At 35.8% G+C, this 23,575-nt stretch overlaps 1 protein-coding gene across 1 annotated transcript in view; it reads right to left on the bottom strand.

The window, feature by feature from the left end:
- The window catches only part of LOC121167143 (PH-interacting protein-like), a 92,809-nt gene that overhangs the window by 52,557 nt on the left and 16,677 nt on the right, over positions 1–23,575 (bottom strand). The window contains exons 8-14 of the mRNA XM_040996519.1: positions 21,968–22,121; positions 21,409–21,543; positions 11,733–11,861; positions 10,448–10,673; positions 5,160–5,297; positions 4,160–4,343; positions 400–517 (exon numbers count right to left, since the gene is read on the bottom strand). Coding sequence (XP_040852453.1) covers positions 400–517; positions 4,160–4,343; positions 5,160–5,297; positions 10,448–10,673; positions 11,733–11,861; positions 21,409–21,543; positions 21,968–22,121 — 1,084 coding nt within the window. The remainder of the gene's footprint in view (positions 1–399; positions 518–4,159; positions 4,344–5,159; positions 5,298–10,447; positions 10,674–11,732; positions 11,862–21,408; positions 21,544–21,967; positions 22,122–23,575) is intronic.

Here is a 23,575-nt window from a genome sequence, read left to right as displayed (position 1 = left end):
CAAAGCAGGTTTGTGTGCCTCAGAACTATCTTTTATAGCCACATTAACTGATCTGATTATCTAGAATAATAGGTGAAAATGAGAAAAAAGTTTTACAATGGCCAACCAATGGTAGAACTAAAAAAAAGCTATTCTTAGGTTTATGGGACAATTTAACACATTTAATGAATATAAAAGAATTGACATTTGTAGAAAAGGTATGCTAGGAGGCAGGAAATTGAGAATTCAATCTTTAAATTGTAAATCACAGGCAACCCAAAAGCAACAAAGAATTAGCTACAATAATTCTATTGAATTAATTATCTTATTTATAATATTGATACTTTTATTTACAAATGGGATCTAAATGGTCATGCTTACTATGCTAATGTTAAACAAACCAAAGTAATTAATATTTACCTTTGAAATAACGGGTATTTTGTTCTCTTTTGGAACAGTTAAGTGTTTTCTTTTCTCTTCTGATCTGTATGTCTTTATTTCTTCCTCTCCCTTTGCGGTTCTCCATTCCTCTTGCCTACTGTAAAAGTTATACATGTTAATCTTTCATTTTAAAGCTGATTTTTCCCAAAGGGAATATTAAACATCAGGAAAGTAATGCCATTCCTTTCTTTTCAAAATAAAAGCATATGGTAAAGATTTGAGTTTACATTCACATGCTTTGGGCTAGGGACATCAGGCATTATCACTGGAATACAAGAAACATACAACTCTGTCCACATGAACTTGGCATTATTGTTCTGCTACAACCTCTGGCAAAAGAAATATAAGTTCCTGGCAACTGTTACACCTATACACATTAATACTCCCAGTGTAAGAAGTTAATTTTTTTTTTTTTACAGTTGGGTGGAGTGCAGTGTGTGTGCTTTGATAATAATGATTCCTGAGGTGATGGGAGAAAAAAAAAACTAGCAGGCTTTAACTACTAAAACAACAAAGCAAAAAACTTTAAAGTCATTCTATCCATGCATCCAGACTGAAAAGAAGCTGATAAGTGCTAATTTCCAATTTTAATTCTAAAAAAGTTTTACAATTGAAAAGGTAATCTCTTTACAAGAAGACATCACAATGAGAAAGGTACTGATATTCAAAGTTACAGCACCTACACATTAATGATATATTACTAAAACTATAGTAATGTTATCATTTTACTTAACTGCAGAACTGTTCATTTGGCTTAGTCATGCTTCTGAACAGAAAGTATAAATGAATTTAAACATGGAAAAAATGGCCTTGAATTTGCTTTGTTTTGGTTACTTTTTTTTATATCAAGCTTCTTAGTGAATTTACTGGGTCACATGTTTCTTAGACCCAGTTACTCCAAATGATAACACTTTGCAAAACTAGATGCTAACAAGAATAAAATTCACTAAGTTTACTTTCTCAGTTTACTTCAGTTGCCTGAACCTGTGTACATCTTGATAGGACAATGAGAGGGTAAAAGGGAGCTCTTTGCAAAATTACCACATGTACATGGAGTATTACAGCAGCACAAAGGTACCTGTGGTGTCCTTGTTTCACACTTAACTTTTTTTTTTAATTTCCACCCAACGTTTCCCCAAATCTTAGCAAACACAATTGTTTTTCATTTCTATTTTAATCTCAAAAAGATTCCATAAATGGAATCACAAATGTCACTATTCATGTATTTTTCTCACTTAATGTAATTCCCTTAAGATTCATCCAACTTTGTTTCTATTTCTTGCAGAGAAATAGGAACCACGCCCACCACTGTTTAACCATGCACACTGAAGGACAAGTGACTTTTCGCTATTAAAGATAAAGTTGCCTTGGGACAGATATTATGTGGGTTGCAGCAGGTTAAGCTGCTGCATGGGACACACATCCTATACTGGAGTTAACATTAAATATCACCTTCACATTTCTGATCTAGCTTCCTAATCAGACACTCTCCAAGACAGCAAATGATGTCTGTAGTACTGCTTTGGTTCCTGCTGTTTCCCAGATAGATCTAGCTTCAGCATGGCCCACCCACACCATGGCACATATTTGGTGACTTAACTAGCAGAGGAAGATCTTTCTGTCTGTCTCCCTCTTCCAAATAAATAAACATAAACAAAATTAGAATTTAAAGCTGCATTATATCTGTGTGTAAGCTTTCATTCTTTTGAGAAAAACTGCAAGAGTACAAGTTCTCGGTCATAGCTGCAACTGCAACTGTATATTTAGATGTTTAACAAAGTTCAGAACTCTTGCACAACAGGTATTTCATTTTACTTCCGATCAGAGTGTGTAAACTATCTTCCCTAATCTTTTAGGTTAGCTACTTTGATAAGTATGTAGTAATATTTCATTGTGGTTTTAATATACATTTCCCTAAATGGACAGAGATGTTGAGCATCTTGATTGGATATAATTGTAATTCATGTTTCACAGCTTATAGAGGGAAATTTTAAATTAGCTAACATAAGTATCCCAGAAAGATTCCCAAAGGAAGAATACTAAGTATTTAGAACAAAGGTCTAAGAAGGTGAAGCAACAATAATATTCAAAGTGACAGCTACAACTCTTCTTGGCTACAGTCTTAATGGTAAAACTAGAGGATATAAAGGTGAAAATCATTTGGAGAAACAAATCCTCCTTACTCCTCATGTTTCTCTCCATGTCCTGAGCAGAAACCTCAATCACTCCTCATTCTTCCTTGGAAAGAAAGAATGAGCATATTCTTACTAATCAGAATCACTCCTCATTAACTTCTCTAGGTAAGAAGGAAAAAGTTCATCAATTGATGTGCTCTAGAAGAAACACCAGCTTAAAATGGCCAAGTCCCATGGTTTGTGTATTCTCCCAGCAGAAACACTGCCAGGCCCAGTGCTACCTGTTTTGAAATGTTTAGTATTTGGAAACACACTTTCACACAGATAAAAGCCGCAATATTTGCAAGCATATCACTAAACAAAAATTCACTTTGATTCCTATATCCTATTATTAACATTCAGAAGATAGATATTACCCATTAGATCCGCCCTCAGCCTTAACATTAGAATTGCAAAGTGGACAGGAATCCAACTAAAAATACTGATTAGAGGGTTTTTTTAAATGAAGGAAATCTGGATACATTAAAGTTCTACTCAAAGTTACAGCTTAGGAGTATTTTGAATTTTAAATCCCAAAACAAACTCCATAGCATTCTACCTAAAAATATATAAAGACTAAGATGAAAATATATTCTAAATATAGTAATTATTTCTTAATTATAATATGTAAAATTCACATTTTAATTGTGATACTTTTATTACAGTGTATATCAGTATTATCCATTAAGATTACATGGATCTCATTCATAAATATTTTGCAAATGAAGAAACAAGGTCAGTGCTGTGGTATAATAGGTTAAGATGACACTTGCAGCTCTCCCATCCTATATCATAGTCTCACCTATTCAGCCAATGCAGTTTCCTGTGTTGTACCTGGGAAAGCAATGCAAGATAAGCCAAGTACTAACTGGGCTCATGTCACACATGTAGGAGGAATTAAGATGGAGCTCCAGACTACTGGCTTCAAGCTGGACCAGCCTGGCCATAGCAGTCATTTGGGGAGTGAACTAGCAACTGCAGATTGCTCTGTTTCTGTTTCTCTCTGACTCTTCCGTTAAATAAGTAAAATCTTCAAGAATAAAGCAATAAATAAACACAAAGTCTCATTCAAGGACTGCAAAGATATGACTACAGTAAATAAATATTTTCAAATTCACATATGTATCCCTTTAAGTTAAAAATACATTTTTTAATATTTAGAAAGTATTTATACGTTCACCAATAAAATATCTTTCCATTGGGCTTCTATGATATGAATGATGAATAAAAAAACCCATGTAAAAGCTTAATCATGACAAATCTTACAAAATATGTTTTAAAACATAAATGGGACAAACTGAAATTTAAATGCCAATATCACCTCTGATTCAGTCAATCCAAATTTATAACTTTCCCCCATTCAGCTTAACATATTCCATCTCTGATCATGTATAAGAATCATTCTACAAGCACATGTTTAGAAATTCAATTCTTCTACAATCAGGGATATTTTAAAATATCAGGTTTTTAAAGAGAAATTATAAACCTGAAAATATTTTTGAAAAATATTAATTCAAGATGAAAACAAGCAATTATGATACTTAAAAGCTCATCATTTCTCTTACCTGGCTACACCAGCTGACAGCTCGGGTACTACTACCCTTCGACTCCAAGCTACAAGATCTCGCTCTGTGGCTATTTCACTTCTTGGTGCATTGCTGTGCATTTGCCGCACACCTTCAATTTGTCCACTACGCCTCAATCCTATATTTGGTGGTGAGTGAACCTCTGAGGTAGAACTTAAGGAGCCTAAGTGAAAAAATTAGCATAGCAAGTTCTATATAGAGATACTTTCTGCATTAGTTCATAACAGAAAAAAAAAATTAGTTATCATGCTCTGCCTGAAACTTAATATTGTGGCAAATAATTAAGAAATCAAGAGCTAGATTACACATAACAAACCTTATTATTCAGTCAAAAGTCAATAAAAAATAACTACAAACCATTAGACCTGAAAGATAAAAGATGGCTGACATTACAGCATGGCAGCATGGCAGCTGTTACCTGCAATGCAAACATCTTACAAGTGCAATAGTTTTAGCTCAACCTACTTCACCTCCCATCCAGCCCCTTGCCAATGAGACAGGGAAAACAGCAGAAAATGACCAAAGTGCTTGGGTCCCTATCACTCACAAAGCAAACTTCAGACTTGGATGGAGTTACAGGCTCCTGGCTTCATACTGGCCTTAATCTAACCAGTAGATGGAAGATCTTAGCATCTCCCTCTCCAACGCTTGTAAATAAACTTTTTAAAAATCTTTTTAAAAGAAATCTGAAGTGCTTTTTGGAGAACCTCATAATAAACAAAATCAAACCTAAGGATATTTACAATCCATAACTTTGTTGTAATTTTTCTTTTTATTGGATTTCTAAATAAACTTTCAAAAAATTTTAAATTAAATTTTGAAATTTCATACTATGAACATTACCTAATATTAAATATTCTTCAAAGTGAGCATCAGGCACCCTAATATTTCATTTAATATAAATACTATAATTTGTTTCATCGATTCTGTGCAGAGGCTTATGCTATTTTAAGTTTTAAAAGAGAACCCCCCCACTTACTTCTTTGTAAACGGCTGGTATTATTGACACTTGTTTCGCCAGAACGTCTCAAGTCTTGTTCCTGTTGTAGTCTTTGAATCATGCTGTCCAGTGGGCTGATCTCCTGGTTTGCCTGCTGACTTAAAACTTGATTCAGCCCTATGTGAACCAAATAAAATGCAAAGAACACTTAGTCACCGTTAAACCACCATATTCATTAACCTCATTTTTGAGCCCAAGTACCAAAGAACCTGTGCTTAATAAGACTCCTGTCCTTTAGAGGTCAAGTAAACAAAAAACCTGAGATAGGTAATTGAATTTGAAGTTAGAGAAGCCCTCTTTGAGAAGGCTACAGTATGTGTGGGAAGGCTTCACATAATTCATAAATAAAGGAAGACCAAGGGCATTTTAGAGAGGACAAGACATACAAACTTAAAGAGACCAGGGTGCATTTTAACCCCTCTTCCTTTTCTAGCAGTGACGTTGACATACAACAGTCACACAGGATCACTTGACTTTTTATCCTCCTTAAGAGAAAAATACTTCGTTCGGCCAGGAAGCCGGGGTGACAAGAGCCCTTTGGCAGTGTGGCAGCTACAGAGTGCACGAACCAGGTTGGAGCCAATGCTTGGGACTCAGCCCAAGGACACTGTCGCCATGTGGTGAGTGAGTTCCAGACATCTCCAGACCTGAGAGACTGCTTCCCTCAGGGTAAGTACACCATGAGGAATCTTGGGAACTGGATTAAGGCCCCGACTCCACCTTGCCGCCATCATCTTGCAGTAGGTAGAGTCTGGGCAGTATTCGGCCAGGAGGCGGGGGCCACAGGAGCCCTTTGCAGTGTGGCAGCTGCAAAGGGTGGGCAAGCCAGGCCAGACCCAATGCCTGGGACACAGACCAAGGACACTGTTGCCACGTGCTGACCAAGTCCTAGGCTTTGGGCGCCCAGGGTGGGCACTGGGGGTGAGCCTCAGCCTGCTGGCCGACTGGCAGCGAGCTCTAGGGTTTTTAGGGTATATAATTGCTGCCTAGGGACATCCATGGATAAGGCCAGTGTGAGTGTAGGTGAGGGATGAATTCTGGGTGATTCCCAGCAACCGGGTCACGGAACTTGCTTGCAAGTGTAGGGACTGAAATCTGGTGGTTTGGAGGGGAGAGTTCATAAGAGCTATTTGGGCCAGACTGATTCACCAACCCACATGGGAATCCTGAGATAGGCTGTTAGCATAGAGCATCACTGACTGCCACACACCAGTCCACACAAAAGCTATGGCTGGGGGCCTATCTGGCAGGCATAGGTACCAGTACCTGACTGAGTGGTGGAACAGTGGATGGGTCACACTTGGCAGGGTCAAGACATTATCCAACACGCAAGAGAAACAGGTTTGGGGGTAGATTCTGCGGGGGAACAGTGGGCCCAACCCTGTGGAAATACAAGTCCCGTTGTATTTCAAGTCCCAAGAGTTGGGGTGGTGATGGGCTGAGCTAGGTGTGACCATGAAATCTGCCATCATTTATGGGTAAAGGAACTGACAACAGTCTGAGCAGGTCAAGGCAGCAGCACCCAAATGTGCATCCTAAAACAGGATGTGGGGTGGGCCAAGCTGCAACTGGAAGTGGGGGAGGGAAGAGCGACTGGGCAGGGCCAAGCAAATTTCAACTCACAAAGAACAGAAATCAGGATGGAGCACAGGTCATGCCGAGCTAGGCTCTTACACCAACTGGTCTGCATGAGCCAGGGATACTAGGCCACAGCATCGAAGGCAAAGGCTGAGACAGGTGAGGGGCTAAGCCAACTGGGTCAGAGCAACCACTGGCAAGAGCGTAATCTACAGCAGGGTATATGACTGGTTGGGGAGCTATGAGAGTACACCGTTGCTGGGTTGGGGTTTCCATTGGTAAGTGTGGGGGCCTGAGTGGAGGGGCTGCGTTCTGGTCTGGATATGGCTGCAGTCTCCCTTGGCACAAGTGTGGACTGGGACTGAATGCACCAGGCCAGGCTAGACTCCAGCACCATCTGGTGCTCTGAAGAACCAGGATAGATGTAGGATGGACCAGGCTAGGTCTCTGCCCCTACTGAGCCATGTGTGAGCCATGTCTGGATATGGATGAGCCTTGGCTGGGCTGAAACATCCAACAGTAAGAACCAGATTGGGTTGAAGGCCAGTCAGGAAAAGCCACTGTTACTGCTAGGACAGGAGGTGGACTAAGTAGGGCTGGCCCATGGACCCACCGGTGTGAGCAAGATCTGGCACAGTGAGGGGTTCTGATGGAGGAGCCAGGGTAACTCCTATGAAGGGACACAGTCCCCATAGATGAACGCAAGAACCAGGAAAGGGAGCAGCCCAGACCAGGCTAGGGGATGGTACCCACCGGCATACATTTGGCATAGGTCAGGGGCAGACCAGGCTGAATCAGTTCACATCACCTGGTGGCAAATCTGAGCACCAGAACAGAGTGTAGGTCATGCCAGGTTCGGTCACAACACATACCAGTGCACATTACGACTGGGATTGGATGCCTGCTGGGCTGGGCTAGGCTGTAACCCTTACCAGTGTCAGCTGGAATTGGGGGTGGGCCAGGCACGGCCAGGCTACAACACCCACTGGCAAATGCCAAGGTGAGGTGGACCATACCAGACTTGGCTGCAGCGCCCAGTCAGCACATGTGCAAACCAGGGAGGGAGGGGGAAAAGCCAGTAGGGGAATGTGGAGGGCTCCCTTGCTGGCCAGCCTTTCCTACTGGAGAGTATGAGTTGGAATGGGGGCAGAACAGACCAGGAAGGGCTACAACACCTGTGGACCTCATGTGAGCTAGATCAGCAAAAGGCCAGGTTGGGCTGACTGTTCCTACTGGTGCAAGCAAAAATTAGACTGGGTGAGGTTTGGTTGGGCTTTGCTGCAGCATCAGCTGGCAGAGGCTGGCACTGGGGGTAATTCTGTCAAGTTAAATGCAAGAACCACCTGGACAGTGCATAATCAGGGAGTGGGAGTGGCCTAGCAGAGAAAAAGTGGACACCTCTCTCTTGGGTTACCACTCCCACTGGACAGCATGAAAACCAGGACAGGGGCAGGGGTGACTAGACAGAAAGGCACCTGCCAGTATGTGTGTGGGCTGGATAGTAGGGCTGGTTGGGTTGAACTAGGCTTCAATGCCCATTGACATGTATGAGAGCTAAATGGGATGTGGGACAGACTGAACAAGTCTGTGGTACATAATGGCAAGCATGGGAACCAGGGTAGGGCACAGGCCTAGTTGTGGTTATGGGGATTTGCCCCAACTAGGCTCCAGCTTCCACTGCTTTGCGTAAGTGCAGAGTATGAAGTGGGTAGGATTGGGCTGGCCTGCAACACCCATTAGTTCATATGGAAGACAGGGCTGGAAACAGAATGACCCAGCAACTGCAACCACCAGCACGTACATAAGCTGACTGGGGTGATGAACTGGGCTGGATCCCGTAGTGGCAAGCACAGAAGAATCAGGTCTGATCACCTCAGATGAAGTTTCTTTGGAGATCCCTCCAACATAATTGTTAATCTCAGAACCCCAACCATGAAGACACTATGTCAGCCAGTGGATTCTGAACAGATTTCATTGTGGTTGGAATAATGAGATTGGCAGCAATACGGAACTCCTGACCTAGCAAAAAACTGCTTGAACAGGGAGCATGCCCCACGTCAGGGACCTGGGATGGGTGGGAGGTTGGATGGGGCTTCTCCCTTTGTCTCTCCCCTTACCCCAGATACAGAAAATAAATAAATAAATATTCGTGTGGAAAAAACGGTCTTACCCACTTTCCTATAGCCTTTGACCCTCTGTGCGCTAATCAACCATGTAAAGATGATCAAAACTTAAATAAACAAAAACTGAAAAAAAAGATAAAAATAACTTCCTACTTTTGAACGTTTAGATGCAATCTTCTCACCGAAAAAAAGATAAATTTGATTAAATCACTGTTCAAACCATCAAGTGAAAACAGACCCTCCACATTTCCTTCGTAAAATCCTGGCAAACTAAGCCTGAAAGAACTGTTGGTATCCTTTCAGCTACTTAAGTACTCAATACGTATCTTGGTACTCAGCTCAATATCTAACAAAAAAGAAATCCACTCACTAGTTCCTCAAAAGCATGAACTGTTGCATTTATTCCTAAATCTAGTACTACTCAGGAAAAGAGAACAATTAGTATCAGGTGTGTAGGTATGTAAAAGAAAATTTAATCAGGTTAAGATTACGCTGGCCTTAAATTGGAAAGAGAAAGTATCAAGGATACATTGATACGAAGTAGTAAAAAGAAAGCTTATCAAGGAAGGAAATCACATGTAAAGAACATAATGTTATTTCATTTTATAGAACAAAACAAAAGTTTTGAGGGCTATATAACTTGCTCAAAATACAAAAATTAGAACACGATAAAAATTGCTCAAGGGAAAAGTCACAATGTCTGTAACAAAACCCCTTTCAAAAATAAATTTTAATGGAGATAAATAATAAAATAATGCTAATAATTAAGTAGCACTGGGATTTTAAGATGCGTATAATTATGAGAAATGCTTTCCACCCAATATATCATTCTACATTACAATTTCATGCTCAATCCCCTTTAAGATAAACTGCTTATAGTTTTCATAGGCTAGAATTTCACTCAAATAACTCTCAAGACATTTTATTTCTATCTACTTCTTATAAATATTTAAAGTGGAACACTATTCAAAACACTTTTCAGTTTGAACAGGCTATGTAGTCTTTTTTCCTCTCATATCACATAGCAGTATTATTATCTTCACTATCAGCACATTTCTTACATGTTTCTGTTTATGTTTATTAATCTGTTCTTAAAAAGGGGTTGGCATACATTTTCTGTCAAAGGCCAAGTGAATATCAATAACATCACTATCAAGTTAAAAATTATGCCCACTACAATATTAAATATCAAGTCTCTCCTGCAGTAGCCTGGAGCAAGCAGGCTGATTGTCCCATTTCATGGGAGTACCAATAGTGTTTAATTACTGAATACCATACCTTACAAGGTATAAAGACAGCAGTTCCCAATAAGTGTTGTTGAATGAGTAAATAAACTGACAAACATCATTCTCCAGAAGTTGTAAATAGATATAAATCAAAATCACCACTTTCTATCTTCATTGTTCCTGATCTTAAATTCTAAGGTAGTAATCAAAGCACTTCAGAGAACACAATTCTTTTACTTTTAATTTGCTAAAATAAGTGAAAACTGTAGTATTCACCTAGCAACTTTGAGATTTCAGTAAGAAAAGAAAAATTTGGTTATGTATGAAAATGAGCACCTACCTGAGGAAGTCACTCCCATTTGAGGAATGAGTTGCTCCTCTCGGCAATTTTCACGACCTGGAACTAATCTCTGGTATCTTGACGGATGTGGATTACCATCAACATCAACCAAAAATGGGGGGGGCATGAGATGAGGTGCTTGCTGAGTCTGTTCATCTAATACAAAATTGTTGGCATCACGGATAAGGGGTCGATAATCACTATGAAAGAACATCTGATCTGCTATCTGTAAAACGAAAAGTCCATGAAAGACTGGGAAAATAAAATTTATCACCAAAGATGAAGATTTATCACACTTCTAATGGAAATAAACTTTTAATGCAAACCTGGTATTAAGAAACAATTTAAAAGAGTATTTCTTCCTGAGTTAATGGTAATCCATATCTTTGTACATTAAATTTTACAATCAGAAAACTAGCTGCTTTAAATCTTTTCTCGGATGAAGAAACTATTTGTGTTTGCATTCTATATGAAAGCTGCCATCAAAAATAAGTTACTTAGCTCCAAGTTAATTCTTAAAAATAAAATTTAGACATAACTGATTCAATGGTATTCTTATTTTCAAAGTTACGAAGCCTTAAGTTAAATTCTTAATATCTAGTTAATATGGCTTATATAATATTAATATAAAAAATAACATTAATATTTTCTAGTAAATTTTTTTCTAAAATTTCTGAAATAGGGTTATTAGTATTAACATTTACACACAACTATAGCTAGAAAATTTTATTGGTTAATTTGGAATGCTAAACTAAATTGCCAATCTTTCAATTTTAACTATCAATTCTACTACTAATTTGCAATTTATTTGTTTAGTGACTTATCTTCATAAGGAGGAGAAAAAAATAGCACATGGCAGACTTTTGAGAGCCTCGTGAAAGCCAGAGATCTGCAACCCTCACTGTCCTAGAACAACTGTGTATTATCTACATAAAGAGAACATTTTATGCAATGTCAAAGACCTCTCTCTATACAAGCCTCCATCCTTAGCTGACTGACTCCAGATTAAAGCATGCCATTCTAGATTGCCATAGCAGGTTGTTACTTGTGAAATATGTAGACTTTTAAAAAGACCCAATTACTACCTAATGTCTTTCAGAGAAAAGTGAGATTTAACTGTTGTTTTAATGCTCCTTTTCAAAACGTGTGGACTATACAGACTACACAACTTTTCATGCTTTATTCTGATGTCAAAAATGTCTTACCCACTTCAACAAATAATCCCTAAACACTCACAAGTTAAAGAAAACAAAAAGGAGCTGGATGTATATTCAATATACACTACCTTATCATATTTGCTACTGGACCCAAAGCCAAAAATTAGAAGATGTCCATGAGAGTCTGTGCATGCAAAATGTTGACCATCTGGAGAGCATTTGCAGTCAAACACTGCACCATGTCCTTGGCCTTCAATCTGAAATAAATTTAACAATCAGAAAACTATCATTAAAATATAAAAAATTGGTCACTTTGGTTACTACAATTTTTTATGATAAAAGATGAGTGAGAATACATTCTAATGAAGTAGTGATTAAATCTAATAAACACAGTATGGTAATAAAATTTTTAAATTATCTTTAAGAGTGCCAGAACAGTACCGTTGAAAATCAAAACAGCTTATTTATTCATAAACCAAACACAATTGAGGCAATAAAAGCAAAGCAATCTCCCCCGCCCATAAAATTTTGCTTCAGGTTTTTAACCCATATATAAAACATTAATTGTACTTCATATTCCATTTATCTCCATTCAATCATACTCATTCTCCAAAGGCTGACAACACATAACAGCTATAGTGATTTTTCTTGGGTAACTCTTTGGAAGTAGTAGCTAGAGATCACTGCTCATAAAGACACTAAGTTTTAGTCCTTTTCAGAACAAATTCCCTGATGGTCTGACTCATATTTTCAATGATGAATTTCAAAGGTTAAAGAAAAGGTTTTTTTTACCTGATAACTGTTTTCTGTTTTCCAGTTCCATTAATCCAGAACGAATGGATTTCTCCCTGCAACCTGTCAATCAAACAGAGGTGGCCAATCACCACTCTGAATTTTTGCTCTCAGTGCTTCTTCATACTATGTTCCAGTTGAAAACTTCTTTAGCAGTGTTCTGAAAGAAGTAAAAATTCTATCCTATCTAAAGCACATCTAGGGACTGAATTTGTTACAACTAAAATAGGGAGTTGACTCCCTAACAAATAACAACTAAGGATGATTTTCAACAAATGTGATTGGAATTCTGGATTAGCAGAATCGGAACACATTCACATTATCAGGTAAGAAATACCTCCTTTCTGTTCCGGTATCCACTGATCTAGAACAAAGTGAGTTAAATTAGTAATATCCTGAGAAATGCTTAGAAAGGAGAAAAGTGATAATTTTGCTTCTCATCAAAAATTGGACATAAAGATGGATATACAGTTCACCACAACAAGAGTGAGCTTTCAGAAGGACAGACAAAAGAGAAAATTCCACTGTAAAAAAAATGGGGGTTGGGGACAGGGGAGGAAAGGGCTCTGGCTTATATATTACAAATGAGACTGCCTGAAGAAAACTAGCCTTTTCCTTTAGCCTCTTGAAAAGAAGAAATGAATACAATGGAACTTTATTAATGTTTTAAATGATGTCAACAACAGAAAGGAAAAAATTTCCCTTTGAATGTAATCATATCAAAGAAAACTAGCACACTTTTCTTATGTCTAATCACACACAAATATTTACCATGAAGAAAATAAATTCTTAAGTGAAACGGAATTATTTCCTAGCTGTGAAAAGAATGGGAGGATGGTAAGATAACAGGAAGGAAACTGATTCAAATCTACCATAAAACAATTCAAAAACAAGATAGAACTATTTCTTCAGGTTAACACAAGGCTTTAGTAGCCACACAGCTTAGTATCTGCCCAAAGTGAAAGCCTACAAGTAGAACCCTCAAGTTTCAAGTATTGGTCAAGATTTTTACAGGCAAATAAAAAAGGTGACATGAACGGTTTTAAGTAACCCAAACCAAAATTTACCCCTAAATGGTTTAAGTAAAAAAACTGAAAACTGTCTTAAAACACTTGTTGTTAAATGATTATTTATATGGGTTCACTAAGTTACAGGAAAAAAAACAGCTACTACTTGCTAAATTCATTGCAAAACATGTTTTCAGAATTATACAACAGTATAGAGAAAAAGATCAAAAAGCAGTCCAAGGTAAGGGATGTCAAAAGAAAACTGGCACATCTTCATACACATGGTACTGTTTATGTGACACGGAAGCAATGTTGTGACCAACCAGTGTTAGCACAATTACAATTAGCAGATCTCTAAAAGAGCATTTTGGGAGAGCTGGAACTTACAAATTATAACAAACAAACCAACAAACCAAAACCAAACAATAATCACCTTTAAGATCATTATGGGTCCCATGTAACACTTGCCAATGTGAAAGTATGTGAATATAGAACAATGATGCCAATTTTCTTGGTATAACACTTTTGTTTAACTTCAAAGCAATTAGTACAAAGTTGAAGTCACACGAAAAAAAATGAGGCATATTATTTGCATTAACCATTTATTTAAAATGGCATGAAAAAAAAAATCTACTCATGACCCAATTAGAAGGTGCCCTATAACCTAACTAGGTAAAAAAAAAAAATCAACTTTATTTTACTAACGGTTACTCAGGTAACATCTGTATCTATAAAACGAAGGCTAGGCTTCCCAAACATTAAGTAGGATAACATTAAGTAGGAAAACATTTTTCTTTCTCTGTATAACTAAAACTATAAAAAAATGATGTATGGTTCATTAAGTCAACCAGAAAAGTTAAATATTTCACTCAAAAAAATCTTCGTGTTTTTAAAATCCAGAAAGTACTTCCAAGGAAAAATTTTCAAAGAAAAATTTAATAATGAAGGCACTATTTGAACATACATGCTTAGCTAGAAGGCAATGAAAATTTTCCTTTAAGATCAAAATTACGAAAATATCTGCTGTATCCACATGAAAGATGTATGGGCCTATTAAAAAATTAAATGTACGGTGTACAAGAGAATGAGTAACATAAAATTTGATAGTGATACAGCTTATGCTGAGATAATAAGTAATGATAAGTATTCAAAATAATGTATTTCAGATTAACCACTTTAGCAAAATTAAATTAGTGTGTTATACATTTGGCACATACATAAGTAAGGATCATATAATAAAAATCATGAACATTAAACATTAATTACAGAAGCTTCCAGAACAGAAATAAAAAGAAATTTAAGAATTCATCAATTACATTACTGTTTTCTAAAGGAGATAAGAGATTAATTAAAATAATGATTTACTAGAAGAGTGATACCACTTAAAGAATTCCAGAAAGATTACCAAAGACATGAATAATTTAACTTTAACAAGAATTCAGAGATTTTTAAAATTTATTTATTTGAAAGGAAGAGCTGGAGAGAGAGAATGAGAAGGAAAGAGAGATCTTTTATCTACTGGTCACTCCCTAAAAGGCCACAATAACTGGGGCTGGACCAAGCAGAAGCCAGAAGCTCAAAGCTTCATCAGGTCTCCCATGTGGCCTGCAGGGTCCAAACACTTGGACCATCTGCTGCTACCTTCCCAGCATTAGCAGAGCCTGAATGAAGCAGCCAGGACGTGAACATGGAATGCTGGCACTATCGGTTGAAGCTTAACTTGCTGCCCTAAAGTGCTAGCCAAGAGTTTAGAGATTTATACTGAGTATCTTACAAAAGTAAGCAAAAATCTGCAAAAGCTTTGATGATGACTGAATTATTTTGTTTAAGGAAAAATGTTAGTACCCATTCTGTGAGGGACAGTCTAAGATACAACTTCTACCATTTCTCTGAAGTAGAAAGATGAATATTGAAAGGAAGGAATGAGTTCAAATATTCAAAAGATCTGAGCACAAGGAAGGAACAAATCACCCATCTTTCCCGTGGAATTGTGAAGCTAACTGAAATGATCGCCAAAATTTTACCATGTGATATCCAGAAAGGCTTGCTAAAAAACCTAGCGAATCTAGAAATGAATTGTATTAAAAGCTCTAGACAAAGACTGAAATTAAAGGAACTAAATTATTTTAATCATGAGGAATATAAATTTACTGTAGAAAAAAAGACATAAGTAATTGTAGAGAACCTCTATACATAGCAGATAACTTTAGAAAATATGGCCATTTTCAGTAGAACTAAGCTGTCCTGCAATTATTTCAATTCTATAACTAAGGTTAAGTTTTAACTGGTATTCATTTTTTTAAAATATACTACTGATTCAAAAGAATCTTACCTAATGAAATATGAATCATTTGAAAATACACTATTAATTTTGTTACCCAGACTCAAATATTAAAAATCAAACAAGTTAAGAAATAGAATTTACTTTTTCATTTCCATTTAAGCTGAAAGCAAGATAGAAACACACACACACACATAGATCAAGAGCAATACAGCAACAGAAATTTTCCATATGCTGATTCACTTTCCAAATGTCCAGGAATGAGAGCTGGGCAGGGCTTAAGCCAGGAACCTAGGAATTAATCCAGGTTTCCTGACAGGTGTGTAGGACACATTTTCTGCCTCCCAGGGTATATACATTGGCAAGAAATTAGACCAGAAGAAGAAGAAGAACTTGAACTATGCAGGCATCCCTAACAGCATCTTAACACCTGCAGTAAATACTTACCCCAAGAAACAGAATTTATACTAAGAATTATCCTAAATTCGTAATTCAAATTATAATTAGCAATATGAGAAGATTATACTTTGCTAGTAATAAACATAAGATACTCAGTTTACTCAAATATATTTAAAAGATATGTTGGTTACCTTTAATCATAATTATTGTAAATGTATCAAGGGAGGCTATTTGTATTTCAGTATTGTCAAATTCCTTTAAGAAATTATTACTCTATTTCTTTTAATATTGAAAGTTGTGTAATCTATAGCAATGTTATCACATCTGTATTGAGCTGGCTACTAAAGTAAGTAGTTTTTAAATAAAGAAATCTATATATGTAAAAAAGAAACTTACACCTGGCTTGAGAAGATGAGTTAAACATTTACATTAAATGAACGTAACTTCTTTATTATAAAAGTAATTTTGAAATCTACCAAAATATGTAACTCATTCTCAAGTTTAATAGCATTCTGTTTATCTATATGCAAATTCTATCAAGCTATCTATAAAACTTAATTCTCCTTCTCTGGACTAACATGGTAACAAAGTGTCTTTCTAACATTGTCCAGGGACTGTGTTCTCTTCTCCAATCCGTAAATACAAAGTATTTCCCACTCACAGTTTAATCTAAACCCTCTATACTATCCTCTCCATCTCCACCTGGAAGCAAACAGCACTCAAGATGGAACAATTTAACATTTCTTTTCATTTACTGATTGCGCTTCCAACTACCGTATCTCTTAAGTGCTGAATGGCCACTTGCACAAAGGTAGTCGAATATGCAGACAAATGATCAAAATGTGTGCCCTACTTGTCATTGTGAACAGCCAAAGCCCAAAGTCTTAAGATTATTTCTGTTTGTTTCTATGTTGAAAATTAGCTACCATTTACCCATATAATTTCTTATTATGACCTTATTGAAAAAGGCAGCTCTACCTACATATACCCAATTTTACATGAGATACTAGTATTTGTAATATTTTTTAATCTCATAATTTACAAAACCCCTATATTTACTCTTTATGCTTATGAAATCATTTGAAGCCATCAATAATCTTAATACCCATTATTTAAGGTACTGAGTCCACACAAACTTTCCAAAGCACTTGAACATGTTAATAATACTTATCCTGTATTTATAATATTCCATTTATTTATAAAGCTCATTTACTTTTTTTACTATTTATCTTTCAAGATACAGTTTTAATTCTTGCTCCTCGTTCTTAAAACATCCACCCTGTACAACCTCTCTATCTTTAGATATTGCAATTATCTTCCCATTTGTCATGTTACCATTTGAAACTATTTCTTCTGGCATAATTTTACCTCCCTAACATAAATGATTCTCATAGTCAGTGCTTAACTCAAAAAATAGCAAACATCTTTCCATCAAAACATCTTCACCAGCACGGTTACATCCTGTAATTGGCATAATTTCACAAACTTTTCCTTTTTTACCTATCAAATCTCAGATACTCCGGTAAAAACATGTCACAGAGTATGTGAAAGAGTTACTACACAAAAGTAACTCATCAAATATAAAACATTATGACAGGTTGGAAAAACAGTCATGTTCTTAGCAACAAATATTAATGTATGTTTTTGGGACCAAGATACACATAGATGAAAACAAGATGCTATCTAAAGAACATCAGAAACTTGAAAGAAAATAACAATAAAGTTTATAATAAAAACAAAAAACTAAAGGTAATTCTTATCCAGAACAAGAATCGAAAAGATCAGAATCCTTTTCACACACTGAATATAGATATTAACATATCTTGTAAAATGATAGTAGATGGATGAGAAAGGACAGACTTGAAATCCTGATTCACAAGAGAGAACAAACACGATATAGCTATTTTGAGCTTTGCTTTTCTTTCCAGATAGGAGCAACTACATTGTGTAAAGCTAAAATACAGGCCACACTGAGAACATGTTAATGTCAGAAGAAGTATGCATGTGCAAAAATTCTGAGTGGTAGATTGGCAGCCTCTGCTCATTTGGAACGTTGCAAGGAGAAATACATTGCTCTGGATTAGTGGACACTGGAACAAATTTTTAATTCTTTAAGTAAAAGAAGAGAACAATTATAAAAATAAGGAAACCTTTAATTAAATAAAAATTGTTATTTGGAATTTACCCATGAAACAACAAAAGCAAAAATGAAATTTAGTAAAAACCACTTTCTAACAAGACATACTGAACTCTTCAATTAAAATCAAAACTAGACAGAATGCAACAAACCATAGCTTTAAATAACATAATAGAAACAAAAAGATGTAGAAAAAGATCATCAGAGGTACAGTTAAGACTATAGAGAAAACAGAGCAAGAGAGACAAAGCACATGTGCCAGACTCATGAGGAAAGCTATCAATCCTGGGGTCCCCAAGTGCAGCTGCCAAGCTCTTGTAGCCACTAACAATTAAATGGCTCTGAGTACTACAAAGTGCAAGTCTCTTCATTATCTTCTGAAATTAACTTTCATTTAAATATGTAATTAAAACACAGACATGCCATGTGATAATTTAATGAAAAAAAAAAAGAACCACAAACCTATATATGTAGGAACATTTGAGGTTACAGTAAACAAATTTCTAAACCTGCCTATTTGTTTGACAGAATGCAAATATTCCAGGGTTGTACACATTTTCAAGTTATTTCTGATAATAATTTATACACCTTGATAAGAGTTTAGGAAAACTCTTACTAAAACAAAAAGCTACACTTATGTCTATTCTCCTGCAACATGGGCTTGCTAAGTTGTATCCAACTAGTAAGGAATATTTTTAACATGTGTTACATGTTTTGGTAAAATAGCCAACCATATACTATGCTGTTAATACTCAAGTGATATAAGCACTATAATGCTGAAACATGAATAATTGATACTGTTCTAAAAGAACATAATTTATTCCTGTTTAAAGAATAAAGTTGTTTATAATTCAGTATTCTTCTTTGGTTCATTAAAAAACCAAAAAGAACAAAAAACAAGAAACAAGAAACACTGGCTAACAGGAACTTGGAATTACAAGTACAGTTTAACATTAGGTATTTAATAATTTGTACTCAACTGAGTTTAATGGTATCTCAGTACCTGAAAAATTATTGGTTAGATATAGAGCTAAATAACTGTACCCAAATTCAACATTCATGATAGTCAATCTCAAGAATGTTAGCTTCTACACCTTAAATTGCTTTTCTTTTTTTATTAACTAAAATGTCATATGCTGTACCTTTCATCTGCCCACAGATAATATAGACAATGAAATGAAATGAACTAAAGAATGAAGAGCAAAATGTGGTAGGGCACTTAAAACTCTTACAAATTGACAACAGGGGAAAAGTAAAATTGAAGATCATCAGCGCTAACACCATTTCAAAAGCCTTTCCCACTTGACACATAGGGGGTGGTATAGTTAAAACTTTGCCACACAAGGACACTGAAAGCTGAAAAAACCACCCACAACTAAGAACACATTAGCAATAAACATGGATATTAACCCAAGTACCTATATAATCGGTGTGAGATACAAGCAAACCTAAGTAAAAGATTATCTTTGTAAATGTACAATTTCTCCATTTATAGAACCCAAAATAAAATCTACCCTTATTAGATGAGGTCTTCATAAAACCCAAGAGGCAATATATATGGCAGTATGTTAGAAACCATTCAAAAAACATTAACAAAAAGAAGCAATTTAATTTGAATAAGGTAAGGATAGCTCATTTTCTGTTTTGTTAATTGTTTTAATGTGGTTCTATCACAGTGTAAAGATTCTATGGATACCACCAAATACTATATAATTTGCTTCTACTGCCTGTTACAGAATTTTTACTTTTTCCATATATGTAATGTGAAAAATCCTTTCAACCAAAACTGTCACTAAAAAAGTAACCTGACAGCAGTTAAGAACAATCATTTAGATAATTTTAAAAAAACCCCTATTTTCGCTAAATCTTTTGCTTATAACACTAATTTCTAATTATCTAAAAGCAAATCACCTAAATCAACATACAATTTTTACATCTCTCAGAAACGTGGAATATTGTGATGACAACTTACCTGATGAGGAAAAATTCACCTTTGTAACCAAAAGGTGAAAACAATATTTAACTAGGAGAGAAAACTCTCTCTCCAAACTCTATCAATAATAATGCCCTGTGAAAGTATGAAATTACTAAATGAAGCCCATAATGTATGCATGACCTATAAATGGCTTTCTTAACAGGTAGACAAACTGAGACATTAGTGATTTCCACGCTCAACAGAGATGTTCCAAAACTCAACAAGCCAAAAATACAAGCACAAAAAAGAAATTCTTACCAGAATATTTAGATTTGGTTTTTAAAAATTCTCTATACAATCACAAAGGAAATCCATCCATCAATAACAAGTTTTATGCCAAATAATCAACACTGTACTTACAGAAACCTGAGAATTTTATAAAATTAATTTCTTACCTTACACTAAGATTTGGTAATAAAGACAGGTAAAGTCAACTCCGTAGTAAATGTCCCTGTATTTTCTGCCTATTTCTTATCTGAAATTAACTGTCCTGATTCATAATTGAGCACCCTATCACTTTCATGCATTTTTTTACACTACTACATTCACAAATGGTTGTTTTATAAAATAATTTGTTTTGAAAATCAATTCTGACCACATACTATTAATTGTATTATCACATATTACCACAGGTGTCTATACAGGTACTCGTAATAGATTTTTATTAAAAATGACAGCCATATTTATACCAGTAAATAAAGGGAAACAATGTTCAATAAGCTGTCATATTAAACCACAATTCAAAAACTCAGCAAAATACACTAAGATCTGTATGAGAAGCAAAATATAGAAAGGGCAAAGGTTCAAACACCTAGTATACTACAAATTAATCACAGGTAAGAAATGGGTGATTCTTCAGCTTTAATTTTAAAGTGCATTTAAATAAAATTCCCTTGTACTACAGGACTTTCAATGAAATTCAGCAATACAATATATTTATAATTTCTTCATATGATTTCCCAGGCATTTTTTTCTTCTCTCTGCTTTATCTTCATGCCTGTCAGTTTCTGGCCAAATTCAAATAAAACTACACCTGTTATCACAACACAGATATTCTAATTCAGATGTAAAGTAAGCTAATTTTCTAAGGATGGAAATCTATATTCAAAATAGTGCAGAAACAAATCATAAATGGATTTCCTTTGTGACATGCATAGTACCTTGAAAAAAATCCCCAAATTTTTAACAGCTTCAAACAATGACTGATAATTACCATATTGAAATAAGATCGAATTTTGACTCCTCTTGCCAGATCCCACACAATCACATTTCCATCGTGACCAGCAGAAAAGAGAACTCTAGGATCGAATGGGTGTGGCTCAAGAACAAATACTTCATCTTCATGACCCTGGAATATTTTTAAAGTACCAACAGATTTTAATATAGAGAGAAAAACAGAATCTAATGATAGCACCAATACAGCAACAATCCTAGGAATTGAGAAACTGAGTCCTAAGAACATCAAATTGCTAAAGGCATTAGTATTTGTCATCTAAGCCAACGTTGTCCAGGGCTTTGTATTCATTCAGTGACATTAAAACAGTACTATTAATTTATCCCTACATACAAAAAAAAAGTAGCAAGTATATACAACGTATTTCCAAGCCAAATTTAACCACATTTTAAAACCATTACTACCACCCAAAGAGCTATGTTACACTAGAAAACACAAAAGAGATACTGACATAAAAGACAATAAATACTTGGTAAAAACATCCCTTTTTATAGGCAGCTTCAGCAATACCAAATAAAAATCAGTTTATTTTTCTCACCATCAGGACATGAATTAGTTGACCAGTATAAGAATTCCAAACTTTCAAAGTCATGTTGTTAACTGCAGTTATGACTGTATTATCATGTCGATCCCAAGCTACCATAGTTACTTTCATCTTTGTGATTTTATCTTCCACTCCTTGTAGATTTTGGCTGAAAGTAAGGGAGGCAGTATTTATTTACATTGATTTCACTAAAGCACTGGTATAATAAAAGGAAAAATGTGCTTTCTCATTATTTATGTTTACTTAACAGTAATTGAGAATAATTTGATTCAACATAGGAATAATGGCAAGTCACCACACTGGGTCAGGAAATCCAGGATTCTATTCTAAGCTATTTAGTAACAAATGACCCTGGATAAACATCTCTGCTATAATAATTTAGATGTAAGAATTTTACGTCATGAACTACACTATTTACTGTTCCATCAGGCCTTCCTGACTACTCTGTTGTTTGATCCATCTGATATGACTATATCCAAATAAAAGTAGAGAAAAACTGTAATATATTAAAGCAAAAATAACACCTACAACCTATAATTTATCTCAGCTGAAGAAAACCTTTGAATAGAAAACATCACCACTCTGTGATAGACATGATATTCCAATATGCTCCGATTTAAAATATATATATATATGGCGTTCCAACTATTCAACACTATTATATTCCTTAAGAAAACTGAAATGGAGCTCACATTGTGGTACACACAGCAAATTAGACTGTCAGCATCCTGTATAAGAGTGCCTGGTTCAACCCAGCCTCCCACTGATGCCATGCCTGGAAGGCAGTTAAAGATGGTTGCCTGATTCCCATGTAGAAGACCAGGATGGAATTGCTGGCTCCTACTTTAACCTTATTCAAAAATTACAGCCACTTGGGGAATAAATAAGCAGAGATATAAATTAATCTCAAAAAAAAAAAAAAAAGCAAAGCTGAACTAGAATCACTAAGTCTGTTTTTTTTAAAAAGACTGTTATCCTGAAAGGCAGTCACAGAAAAGAAGAAAACAGATCATCTATGCACTGATTCACTTGTTACATGGCTTCACCCCCCAGGGCTAGAAGAGGTGGAAACCAGGACCCAGGAGTCACTTTCTGTGCTTTCTGGTCTCCCACATGAGTTTCAGGAGCCCAGGCACTTCTGTCCACATGCCCCTGCTTTCCCAGGAGCATTAGCAGACAGTTGCACCAGAAGTGCAGCCAAGACTCCAATCAGTGCCCAAATGGGTTAACAGTAACACAGGAAGTGGCTTAATGCACAGCCCTGCAAATTTTTCAATAAATAGCAAGGGATCATTTCATAAAAATGTTGTTAATCTTCTACAGCATCTCTAATGACTGCAGAATAGTCACATGGTATATGCTTTTACAGACCAAGAATCATTCTATCTTACAATATTACATACTTTAAATTAGGAATAGGAACATTTTTAATTTGGATATTTATAATCATCATCATACAAAATATCAACGTAAAAACTAGCCTTACATAAACTTTTATTGAACTTTTGAGTCCTGTTTGAGACTACCTTGGCAGGGGGCAGGCAAAATAATATATTTGGCCCCACACAGCAGGCAGGATGGACGGTTCCCATCCCTACAGAA

This window comes from Ochotona curzoniae, unplaced genomic scaffold, assembly GCF_017591425.1.
Source record: "Ochotona curzoniae isolate NIBS_2020 unplaced genomic scaffold, NIBS_Ocur_1.0 patch339, whole genome shotgun sequence".
Lineage (NCBI taxonomy): Eukaryota > Metazoa > Chordata > Mammalia > Lagomorpha > Ochotonidae > Ochotona > Ochotona curzoniae.
Note: the sequence above shows the minus strand (reverse complement) of the source record. Positions and strands in the feature narration are given on the sequence as shown.